This window comes from Eleutherodactylus coqui, chromosome 1 (assembly GCF_035609145.1).
Source record: "Eleutherodactylus coqui strain aEleCoq1 chromosome 1, aEleCoq1.hap1, whole genome shotgun sequence".
In the NCBI taxonomy this organism is placed as follows: Eukaryota; Metazoa; Chordata; class Amphibia; order Anura; family Eleutherodactylidae; genus Eleutherodactylus; species Eleutherodactylus coqui.
Genome location: NC_089837.1, coordinates 293474862 through 293487138, shown reverse-complemented (window position 1 = coordinate 293487138; position 12277 = coordinate 293474862). Strand labels below are relative to the sequence as shown.

The 12277-nt window shown below is 45.9% G+C and overlaps 1 protein-coding gene across 1 annotated transcript; it reads left to right on the top strand.

Annotated features, from left to right (window-relative positions):
- Positions 1-89: 89 nt before the first annotated feature.
- Positions 90-9542, top strand: ATP5IF1 (ATP synthase inhibitory factor subunit 1). The gene is made up of 3 exons (XM_066573324.1): positions 90-246; positions 5538-5650; positions 9283-9542. Exons 1-3 carry the CDS (start codon positions 169-171, stop codon positions 9422-9424), a joined length of 333 nt encoding a protein of 110 aa, XP_066429421.1. The 5' UTR covers positions 90-168; the 3' UTR covers positions 9425-9542.
- The last annotated feature ends 2735 nt before the right edge of the window (positions 9543-12277 follow it).

Below are 12277 nucleotides of genomic sequence, written 5' to 3'. Positions count from 1 at the left end.
AATTACGCATGCGCTGAGAACAAGAAGGAGGCTTGGAACGCTCGGCGCCACACACGGCGATACTGCGCGTGCGCCGACGTTTTGTCATAAACGGAAGCCTGACATTGACATTTCTTGTTACCTCCCACAATCCTCTGCGCAGCCAACAAGGTCAGAATTGCTAGAAGGATGTCTGGTCGTCTGCGGTTGTTTCAGGGAGGACTCAGGAGCCTCGTGAATATGCAGATGCGCTACTCGTCTGATCAGGTAACGGCGGGCCGGGGGTCAAGCGGTCAGTGGGCGCAGAGCCTGTGTCCGGTACATAAGGGTTGTTACCTGGCGGTGCTGAGTCATGTACAACATGTGCTGCCGGTCCTCAGCCAGAAGGCAGCCCTGCTAGCTGTCTGTATCTGAGGCTCAGGCATGCTGGGAGTTGTAGTTTCTCCACAGGCTGCAGCCCACTTACCTGGAGAGAGAGAGAGAGAGAGAATCCTCCTCCTGCGGCCTGTAGCCCAGTATACAGCAGGGTGTGACGCTCTTGTTTATGGCCACAGTAAGGCCTCGTGTCCACCCCCAAGACTAAATTGTGGAATCTGTGTGGACGATCTGCAGTTCACTATGCCCATAGACAATCACTGGGCATCTGCAGGTATCTACCTGCGGATGTCATTTATCCCCGGGGTGCAGATCATACGCAGGATAAAAACTGCAGCATGCTTTGTTTTCAGTGGTTTCCCGCATGGACTGCTTCCATCCAAGTCAATGGAAGCTGTCCAATCCACGGCACGGCTGCGGGTGACACTGTCCATGCCACGGATCTGCAGGAAAGCGGGAGGCTTAAAGCATGCCACCGGCGCACCTAGACGCGTCTGCTGTGCAGAAGAAAGAAAATCTGTCCGCGCCTGAGCAGACGTGCGCCGCTTCCAGGCAGGTGAGTATTATGTATTTTCTGGCCTCATATCTGCAGGCTGGGTGGAATCTGCTGCAGAATTCTGCACGTGGAAGCCATGCGTGCCCAGGGACATGAGGCCTAAGGCTGCCGTAAGTCGTTCACACCAGTGCATTCGGTATGCAGGGAACCTATTGATCTCCGTGGATCTGTTCACATGAATGTACCTTTCTTCCACGCAGCGACCTTTTGGTGTAATGGGCCGTGGAAGTGATTGGCTGCTGCAAATACACAGGTTTCCTGCGCACCATTTCAGGGGGCCGCCTGCACAAATACGCAGTGTAACTCTGTACATAAAAACATGACGGCGTGGCCAAAAAATGTGCGCAAATTACTTCAATTGCACACATGTGCAGCATTTTTGCGTGAACAAAACGCTTCTGTCTATTTATGAGCTGTAACGATGACCCCCCCCCCCCCCCCCTTCCTTCCCATAGAGGTTGTAGCAGTGACAGCAATGGGCTCCCCTTCAGTGGCTGCAGTAGTGACAGGTGACGCTCCTACAGGCAATCTACTGACTCCACCTGCAGCTACGGTCTGGTGGCGGCCACTGCTGAGTCTGTGACCTCTGACCTCTGCATCTGCGCTGCCACCACTGGAGTGAGTAGTTGGCCGGCGGGCCGTATTCTTGTGCTATAGTCTCCATGGCTGCCATACAGCGGAGCAGTGACGTAGCTCCCCTTCAGGTGCTTCTACCTTTCCGTACGCCAATGTTATTTTAGCCGCAGATATGACATCTGAGGTACCAAAAATCTTAGTGTTCATTTACACAGTAAGCATAATGGAAAGATTTGCATTTTTTTTCTGTGTTTTGGCTCACAAAATACTGGTGAGAAGTGCTGCCGTGTGAATCGAAGGCTTTACGAGGGTTTCCCACAGGATGCTGTAGGGTTTGTCTGCCTTGTGAAGCTGACTCATCAGAACACCCTTAGTAACTACTTCTCCGGCTGGCCAGTCCTCCCATCACAGGAGGAGCAGCTAGTACAACCGGCCCTGGGGGTGAACCCCACAGAAAATGACTGAAGAGATGATTTTCCAAAGTGGTTGATATTCATTTTCTGAAGAAATTGAGGCAGAACTGGTTGGGTCGTCTACATGATGTACCATCAGTATAGCTCAAATGCCAATAAAACTGCCATAATCACACTACAGAATCCTGTGTTGCGGAAAGTTTGTTTGTTTGAGTTAAAGGGGTTGTCCCGCGGCAGCAAGTGGGTCTATACACTTCTGTATGGCCATATTAATGCACTTTGTAATGTACATTGTGCATTAATTATGAGCCATACAGAAGTTATCAGAAGTTATTCACTTACCTGTTCCGTTGCTAGCGTCCTCGTCTCCATGGTGCCGTCTAATTTTCAGCGTCTAATCGCCCGATTAGACGCGCTTGCGCAGTCCGGGTCTTCTTCTTTTCTGAATGGGGCCGCTCGTGCCGCAGAGCAGCTCCGTGTAGCTCTGCCCCGTCACGTGCCGATTCCAGCCAATCAGGAGGCTGGAATCAGCAATGGACCGCACAGAAGCCCTGCGGTCCACCGAGGGAGAAGATCCCGGCGGCCATCTTCACCAGGTAAGTAAGAAGTCACCGGAGCGCGGGGATTCAGGTAAGCACTGTCCGGTTTTCTTTTTTAACCAGTGCATCGGGTTTGTCTCGCGCCCAACGGGGGGGCTGTTGGAAAAAAAAAAAACCCGTTTCGGCGCGGGACAACCCCTTTAAAGCGTACCGGAGTTTAACAGGTTTTCTAAAATATACCAGGTTCTTCTTAGGCCAGCTGCACACGAGCGTGAGGGACATCGCCGCGGAATATTCCGTGGCGAAGCCCGTCACGGCGCCCCCCCCCCCCCCCAGAGACCCCATACTCACCAGCGGATCCGGTGTCTTCGCTCCCACATGGTGGTTCCCCGCCCGCCGCGTCACGTAACACACCCGCTGCTTCATATGACGCGGTAGGCGGGAAAGCGTTTTCATGCTATCTTCTGCTGTGTTACAGCGGGAGATAGCGTGAACGGACGGCTTCCATTGACTGCAATGGAAGCCGTCAGCGCATACACCTACGGCAAATAGAGCATGCCGGGGTGAGGACGGGAGATTTCACGGTGCGGAATTCCGCACCGTGTGCCCTGAGCTATTAGGTTCAATAGAACCTAATAGCTGCGGGCAACGCAGCGGATTTTCGCCACGAATTACGTGGCAGAAATCCGTTCGTGGGAAGAAGGCCTTACCCTCATTTGCTGCTGTTTGCACCGTTTCATGTCTGTATGTTCTGATTTTTTTCAAGTGGTCTTCCCCATTTTTCTGTTTTGCTATGTGCAATCCACTGTCAGGGAGGAGTGTGCAGTAAGCCTTGCATTCTGCCAGTAGTTCTCTGTCCTGACTTCCTTGCCCTGACTTCCCATGCTGCAGTGCAATGTCCAATCAGCAGGAGAGCAGTATTTGAATGCACTTTTCTGGCTCTCTGTTCCATTTTGGAACAGAATAAAAACCTAATTAAAGAGACAGGCACAGTCACACATATATGCTGTGTAGATCTGTGCAGTAGTTTTAGAGAAACTTGACTTTCAGGCCACTTTCATATGGGTGACAAAATCGCATGTTTGGTTATTTTTTTTCTTTCCTCTCGCTGATACAACAAATTACATGTATGTGAAGCTCATGCTTTCCAACGGGTTCCTTTTGCGTTAGCAATGTCTTCAGGCTGCTACATTGCAAGGAAAAAAAGAACAAACACGGTATTGGGGAATATTGCTGCGATTTGCAGTGTTTTGTAGCCCACGTTTCCCTATGGAGCCTTCCTTTGTGTTGCATTGCATGGAAAAGCGGTTTTCGTGCGGTAAAGTGCAATTTTTACAGTAGGTAGTCCTACTGTTTGAGCCCATAAATAAACCCTAGCTACATTTTAAAAACAGAAACGCACAAAAGTCACATAAACGGGCGCTGTGCGCTCCGACACAATTGTCTATAGTTCTCACCCAGAGCTTCCAGGTCTGCAGGCTCAAAATCCCCCGCCTCCAAGAAGCGCTGGCTCTGATTGCTTCTTGAACACCGCAGCTCAGCAAGTGTGCCAGCGTGTACAGTGCCTGTTAGTGATATAGTTTGTGTGTGTGTGTGTGTGTGTGTGTGTTCCCCCCCCCCCCCCAATGTAGCTAGGGTTTATTTTTGGGGTAGGGTTTATATATTAAGCCCCCCCCCCCCCCCCACCTTCCCCAACGTCTTAGGCCTCCTTCCCACGAACGGATTTCCGCCGCGTAATTCGCGGCGAAAATCCGCTGCGTTGCCCGCAGCTATTAGGTTCTATTGAACCTAATAGCACAATGCTCACGATGCGTAATTCCAGCGCGGAATTACGCACCGCGATTTCTCCCGTCCTCACCCGCAGCATGCTCTATTTTCTGCGGGTGAGGACGGGCTGTACGCACTGACGGCTTCCATTGCAGTCAATGGAAGCCGTCCGTTCACGCTATCTCCCGCTGTAACCAGCGGGAGATAGCGTGAAAAAACGCTTTCCCGCCCACCGCCGCGCGTCATCTGACGCCAAATGACGCGGCCGGCCGCGTCACGTGACACGCTCGGTGACGCGGCGGTGGTGGGCGGTGACGCGGCGGTGGTGGGCGGGGAAGCGATTTCACGCTATCTCCCGCAGGTAAGTATAGGGGCTCTGGGGGGCGCCGTGACGGGCTTCACTGCGTAATATTACGCGGCGGACCCCGTCACGCTCGTGGGAAGGAGGCCTTAAGGTCCATTTACACAGGACAAATGTCGGGCAAACAATGCCGGACACTCGTCCCTGTGTCTCCATGCTCCTGCACGGGAGCTAGCATAGCTGGCTGGTCACGTAGCGTCCGGCAGGAGGGAGGGCAGTGCAGGAGACTTCTCTCCTCTAGCTCCCCCACCCCCTCCATTGAGGTAACACAGCGGCCGTTCACTACTGTTCGGCGGCTGTTTAAACTGCATGATTCGTCCCGTGTAAATGGACCTTTACATTTTTAAATTTTTATTTTTTATTTTTATTTTTTTGTCTGCATAGCAACCACAGTTGCGTCTGTTTGTCTAAACCATGTTCTTGTGCGCGACTGCAGCAACCTGGGAAGCCGTAGTTAGGATTCCTTGCTAACCCACCCTTCCACCCTTGTTTGCGTTTCTCCTATGCTTGAAAGCGCTGCAGAATAAGTTGGCGCTATAGATATAAAGATTATTATTATTAGGGCGACTTAACACAGGCGTCTGTGCAAAATCACGTATGCGCATTTTACTGTACTTTGCGCTGATAGAGGGACACAGCTCACACGTCCTGTGATTTAGAAGGCTATGTAGCCTAACTGGTTCGAGATGTGTTCTTCCTGTTAAATTACACACTAAAATAGTGTGCTGCATTTTTTTTCTTCTTTGCACATATAGAATGCTCGTGAAAAAGTGAACCCGTCGAAATCAATAGGTTCTGTTCTCTGTATTGTGGGTGCAAATACGTTTGGAAGCCACCCTTATACCAGACTTTCAGCTATAACAGGCACTCCGAGTATTCAGATTGTCTTGTGGAGCTCAAGCATTGACTATAGCGATGGTTTTCGTCAACGGCTCTGCAACCATCCATAACTTTTTTTCTGATCTTTTCAGCTAGGAGAATTGGGTAAAGGAGCCGGAAAAGGCGGAGGTGGTGGAGGCTCAGTGAGAGAAGCTGGAGGAGCTTTCGGGAAACGTGGGGCAGCCGAGGAGGAGAGATATTTCAGGTATATTACGTTTTAGGAGGAGGAGGGGGGGGGGGGTTGACCCTTAACCTCCAATAGTAATGTAAGGGCAGAGCTCACATGTAGCGGAGTCTGTTCTAGCACTTTGAAAGAGAATGCCAATCGCATTGACATAAATGTACATCAGACCGTTGCGGTTGGTTATGGAGGCAATCAAGCCCTCTCTAGACTTGACAAGTGCTAGGTGGTTTTAAAAACCGTCGACACCTGCCTCTAATGGTCTTGATTGTAGCTAGATCCCATTGCAACAGTTAACCATTTGGATGGAATGGTCTTTGCTCACTGCAGTTAGCCGGAGGGTAGTTGGGGTCCTGTGGTGTCCCCTCAGGCTCCCCCGCTACGATCATTGGGCTCTGATGAGTTCAAATAGCAGCCTGTAGTCTAGTGAACACTTCCCTTTACCACAGAATGTAATATATTAACACTAAACATACAAAATGCTGCAATAAAGTTTTGCACTATTGTATAAGCAAATGATTCAAGTTCGATTCCCTAAAGGGACTTTAAAAACAAAGGGTAAATCAAACTTTATTTTTTTTGGATAGATGTAAAAAAAAAAAAGTTAAACTCTTCCATTTTTGTGTGGATGTATATTTACACACTTCTGAAAAGAAGCCGTAGCATGGTTTTGAAATAGTGTCCGGGCAGCTATACATGAGAGAGAGATTATCTATCTCTCTATATCCTGCATGGTGAATGCCATAAGAAAAACAACTGTGGCAGAACTTTATTTTTTTTCTTTTTTGGTGGGCACGTTGTCACTGCAAAACTAAGAAAATCAAATTTAAATGTGATCACACTTGTATGTGCCACAAAATAGTACCAATAGTGACTATATCTAGTCCTGCAAAAAAAAAAGCCCTCGCACAGCCCCATCAGTGAGAACAAAAATGGAAGGGCTAAAGCAGGAGCCGATCCCTCTACAGCCAAATGGCTGGGCACGCTGCTGTACAGGGAAAACTTTGAAGCAGCTTCTGAAAATTGTGGAATCCCAGATATACTTTCAAATCTACTTTATTAACCCCCTATTAATTGGCTTGAAACAATGATTTCAGCATCTATTCTGTGCTTGACCTTTCATTGGAGTGCAGACATGGTAGCTTTTCATGCCACTTTCAAAAGGTGTATTTTGGTCAGTGTTTAGCATCCATATATGGAAGTGGGTCCCAAGCATGGCAGATGGACGTACTTTCTCTGTAGACTTTGTTCCTGGGTTTATCTATCACAGGGACAGTACACTTATCTATAGAACAAACTAAACTTTTCACAGTACAGACAGTTAGAACTTAATTTTATTAGGTATATATTAAAACCTGGGGCTCGGAGTCCATCTGTATCAACCTAAAATATTAAGACAATTGTGTTTTGAGATTGAAACCTTCAAAACAATCAACTTCTGTTCATCCCACCTTAAGGGCTGTTTCAGACGACCGTATATTGGCCGGATATTCACGCCAGCCGATATACGGCGTCTCTGTCTGCAGGGGGAGGAGGCTGGAAGAGCCGGGAGCAGTGCTCTGAGCTCCCGCCCCCTCTCTGCCTCCTCTTCGCCCCTCTGCACTATTTGCAATGAGAGGAGGCAGGATGGGGCGGGGCTAAGATCTTGGGAATTAGCTCTGCCCCCGTCCAGCCTTTCCTCAGTATAAATAGTGCATAGGGGCAGAGAGGGGGTGGGAGCGGGAGCTCCCGACTCTTCCAGCCTCCTCCCCCTGCAGAGAGAGACGCCATATATCGGCTGGCGTGAATACCCGGCCGGTATACGGTCGTCTGAAACAGCCCTAAGTATGTGTATAGTTTCTTGGTGAGAGAACAATTCACACTAAGTTTCAAAATTGGTTCAATTGACCAGTTTGTAGTTTTAGCTACGTAATTTATATCTCTGTAGCGAGTGTTCCTATTGGTTCATAGCTCAATGCGTTTCCGTCTGCTCATCAGATCTATGAACTCACAATGGATCAACCTTTAATCTCATTTCTCTTATCTTATTTAGTAAGATGTTCTATTCCATAGACCTACCACAAAAATCTTCTGCTATATCACGAATCTATGTACTTTAATATACCTCATAGATGACGTGATCTCTTGGTCTACTTTCTTGTGATAAATATTATCGAGTAGGCATACTCTCCTAGTTTCATATACTCCTAAAACCACTAGGGGTGTTTATATCCTTTTGGGGTAATTGCAGACAATGTCTCTATACGATCTGCTTATAGGTATCTATATCTGACTGCTTTATTAGTCAGAATAGCTGTCTCCCACCTACGTGGTGTACAACCCTCCGATCAATATCTAGGAGGCGTCAGACCACGATTTGAAAATACGTGGGTTATAGCTTAAATATTAGCGGACAGTTGCTGATGCAGAAACACTCTTTTGTTATGGAGTCTGCAGGGGTAGACTATATCTGTGAAATGAGTTCTCTATACCCAGGGCTAAGATAAACCTGTCCGACCACTAGCAGATTTCTGCAGATTCGGCTTATCTAGAGAAAAGCTAAGAGTAGCGTTTCCCCGCTGTTAGTCCTCTTTCATTAGTGTGCTTTAGATTCTCAATAAAGATTTCAAAATAACCATCCAGGCCATCAGCTAGATCTGTTTGTGGCCCACCATCCAGGCCATCAGCTAGATCTGTTTGTGGCCCACCATCCAGGCCATCAGCTAGATCTGTTTGTGGCCCACCATCCAGGCCATCAGCTAGATCTGTTTGTGGCCCACCATCCAGGCCATCAGCTAGATCTGTTGGTTTGTTTGTTTTGAAATCTATATTGAGAATCTATGCAGGCAGGAATCTAAAGCACATTAATGAAAGATGGCTAACGGAGGGGAAATGCTGCTCTTAGATCTTCGATAGATAACAAGCAGAATCTGCTAGTGGTCGGACAGGTCTATCTTAGCCCCGGGCACATAGAGCACTCCTTCCAGTGTGGACAGGCATACTCCAGGCAGACTCCATAAAAGGACTGTTTCTCCATCAGCAACTGTCGGCACATATTTAATATAGAACCCACGTATCTTCAAATTGTGGTCTGACACCTCCTAGAAATTGAACGGAGGGTCAGCCATTACGTAGGTGGGAGACAGCTATACTGATTAATAAAGCAGTCATAGATATAGATACCTATAAGCAGATCGTATAGAGACATTGTCTGCAATTACCCCAAAAGGATATAAACACCCCTAGTGGTTTTGAGTATATGAAATTAGGAGAGTATGCCTGCTCGATGATGATATTTATCACAGGAAAGTAGACCAATAGATCATATAGTCTGAGGTATATTCGTGATCTACCACAAAAAGATCTTCTGATATGTCTATGGAATATAATAACGCCTCTTTAAATAAGAGAAATGAGATTAAAGGTTGATCCATTATGAGTTCCTAGATCTCCTGATGAGCAGAAGGAAATGCGTCGAGCTATGAACCAATAGGAACACTCCCTATTGTCTTTATAATATTCTAGGTTGATACAGATGGACTCCGAGCCCCAGGTTTTAATATATACCTGCCTGTACTGTGACTTGTTCCTGGGTTTGGCTTACAATACTGGTGTGTTATCAGTTATTTACCAAAAGCGTTAGTTCACCTTTTTGTACCTAATAATATATCCAACAGGCAAAAAGAGCAGGAGCAGTTGGCTTCACTGAAAAAGCACCATGAAGAAGAAATCCATCATTGCAAGGAGCAAATCGAACGTCTGCAAAAGGAAATTGAGAGACATAAGCACAAAATCCACAAACTGCAGAAGGACGATTAATTCAACACCTCTGCACTTGGTTTGCCTGCTTTTCTGATTGTGGCTGACATAAGTTTGTTATATAACTCCGGTTGTGATGTCTGCAAATACATTGAATAAAGAGAACGCATCAATTGTATCTTACCGTGACTTCATATATTGACCTTATTGTATAATCTGTGAGAAATGTTCAAATGACATTAGTAATGTGTAAGGGTGACTACCCACTAGTGTTTGAATTTGCTGCATTTTTTTTTTTCCCCAGGTGTCTATGGGGCTTTCTAGCAGCCAAACTCTTCTTTTGGTTCCCATTTTAAAGTTTAATTACCTGCAAAAGATGAAAGAAATACATGAGAAGCCAATTAGTACAAAGCACTTCAATATTAGAAATTTCACTAGTTTGAGATAAAAGTGATCAATGTGTGCAACCTCTAAATATTATCCAATCTTCTTGAAATTTGGCATATGTCTTTTACATCACTGAAACTCAGGGCGAAAGCAAAGTCATATGAGAATCACATCTTTGAAAAAATGAAACGCCCTACTGTGTATGCTTTTTAAAAGATTTTTTTCCAAAAAAGACAATATTGCATTTCTCCCCACTTCACCCCACTTTGAACTATTTCAGAGTTCTTCAATAAATTATATGGTGCGTTTAACCCTTTAAGGACCAAACACTGTAAATCTACGCTGCTTTAACCCCCGTCGATAGCAAAAATGCAGCACAGGATTAAAGCCCCTGCTGCTGCAATCAAGCAGGACCATGTTGGGATCTCGGCTGTCAGAAACAGCAAAGAACCCATAGAAGAAGCTGTTTTAACTGCTTCTGCCTTCTTTCCCTGGAACATGGCACTCAATGAGTTCTATGTACTAAGAAAAGGAGGTATTATTTTTTACTATGCGACCCGGTCCCCTGTCGCAACAGAGCCGCAGGGTCCTAGCTAACCCTGATCAGCTCTCTTAGTGACTATTCTCATTATAGAGGGATCGTTCTTCCTGTAACTGGGGCTTCTATGGATACCCCAGCTACAGTGGAAAAGTGTATAATAAAAATAAAGTGAATAACCCCTAGAGGCTTTATATGGGGACATGGTAAATTAAAAATAAAAACTACAGAAAATATACATAAGGAAAATGACCCAAAACCAGCACTGTATGCACCCTGTAATCCAAAACTAGACCTATTATGGGGAGTCAGAAACGCTATCTTTTCTCCTTAGGGAGAGCAACTATAAACTAAGTAAGGAGACTCAAATGTCCATACACGCTCCTCTGGGTAATATGCAAATAAGGGAGATGGCATAAATCCTTCACAGTGCCACCTATTGAAAGGCAGCATTCCTTCAAGCCAAAGTCAGACTTTTTATACAAGCCTTGTTACAATGACCGGGAATTAAAAGCAAAGCCAGACTCCATTGTAACAAGGCTTGTATAAAGTCTAACTTTGGCTTGAAGGAATGCTGCCTTTCAATAGGTGGCACTGTGGAGGATTTTTTCCATCTCCCTTATTTGCATATACATATCATATAACGTCTGTATGAAGAACCCATTCCCGTACTTTATTTTAGCGTAAATAAACTAATTTTAAAAAAAACTATAAATGTTAACTTAAAGCTCTTCACCCCCAATAAAACGAAAAAACAGTGGTGAGATTATTTTATATGTAATATTAAAAAAAAAAGTCTGGTCCTTAAGATACAAAACAGCCTGGTCCTCAAGGAGTTAAATGGTAACAATGAAAGAGCAAAAAAAAAAAACAACTTGGCCTGCTGAAAACAAGCTCTCCTGTGGCTATTTAAACAGGAAAAGTTTTATAATTTTCTTTGAAGCTGGTAGGAAAAAAACTAAATGGTGGGGGGTGATTGAGCTCCCACTGAAGGCTCTGTCCAGAGGTCCCGCCAGGGTTTCCATTTTAAAATTCAGAAAACTTTGCAGATTGCGCTATTTGTTCTGACATAAAATGCCAGATATGAACAGAAACCTGTCCAAACAAAGTCCTTTTGGTCTCAATTTCAGCAGTTTTTAATGTCACATGGTTCAGAGAACCTATGAGATGAATTTGCTGCGTTTTTATAAAACGCTGCAGGTTATGATTTAGCAGCATGTCTATCTTAGGGCTTATTTACATGAGCGTATATCAGCCAGCCGGTATATGCTTCTATCTCTCCTCCCTTCTAAGTGGTTTGCAATGGATGGGGGTGGAGCTAAGCTTTCCATAGCAATGAGTGGGCGGGATAGAGCAGAGATTAGCTATGCCCCTGTCCCGCCCCCTCGCATTGCAAATGCTGGAATGGAGAGAGACAGTGAGGGAAGACCACTGCTCAGATGGAAGTGTATATCGTCCGGCCGTGAAAACCTGACCGATATGAGCGTGTAAATAAGCCCTTTTCCTGTGGAATCACAATCAAGTGTTGAATTCTGCAGCTTCCTAAAATGTTCCTCCATGCCGCTTTTGCTTGAAATCGCAGGCAAAATACGCAACAATTTGGATTTATTGTACATTTGATGCTATTATCGAGCTCAAAGAGAAAATCTGCAACGAAACTTACGATGTAGTTTTAGAATCTGCATGTGTTTTAGGCTACCCACACACAGGGGAGGATCGGCAAGAGTTTCCCACTGTTTTGAATAGGAAAACTTGTGTTTTACTGTCCCATTGCAAAGATGGGACATGCAGTGAATCTTCCTCGCATATATGGGATACATCTGTGTTGGAGCAGCGGGTTCCTCCGTGCCTGGTGTAGCACGGTGGATGCATTGCGGAAGACCCCATCAATCATTGCCCTAAAAAATGTCAGCTCATTCCCCCCCCCCCCCCCCCCCCCGAAAAAAATAGTCCTCACATAACTAGATGAAAAACTAAAAAAAAATGAT

Coding starts and splice junctions, on each gene's coding strand:
- ATP5IF1 (XM_066573324.1), top strand. CDS start 169: ATGTCTGGTCGTCTGCGGTTGTTTCAGGGAGGACTCAGGAGCCTCGTG. Junction 247..5,537: donor TGCGCTACTCGTCTGATCAG/GTAACGGCGGGC, acceptor TGATCTTTTCAG/CTAGGAGAATTGGGTAAAGG. Junction 5,651..9,282: donor GAGGAGGAGAGATATTTCAG/GTATATTACGTT, acceptor TATATCCAACAG/GCAAAAAGAGCAGGAGCAGT.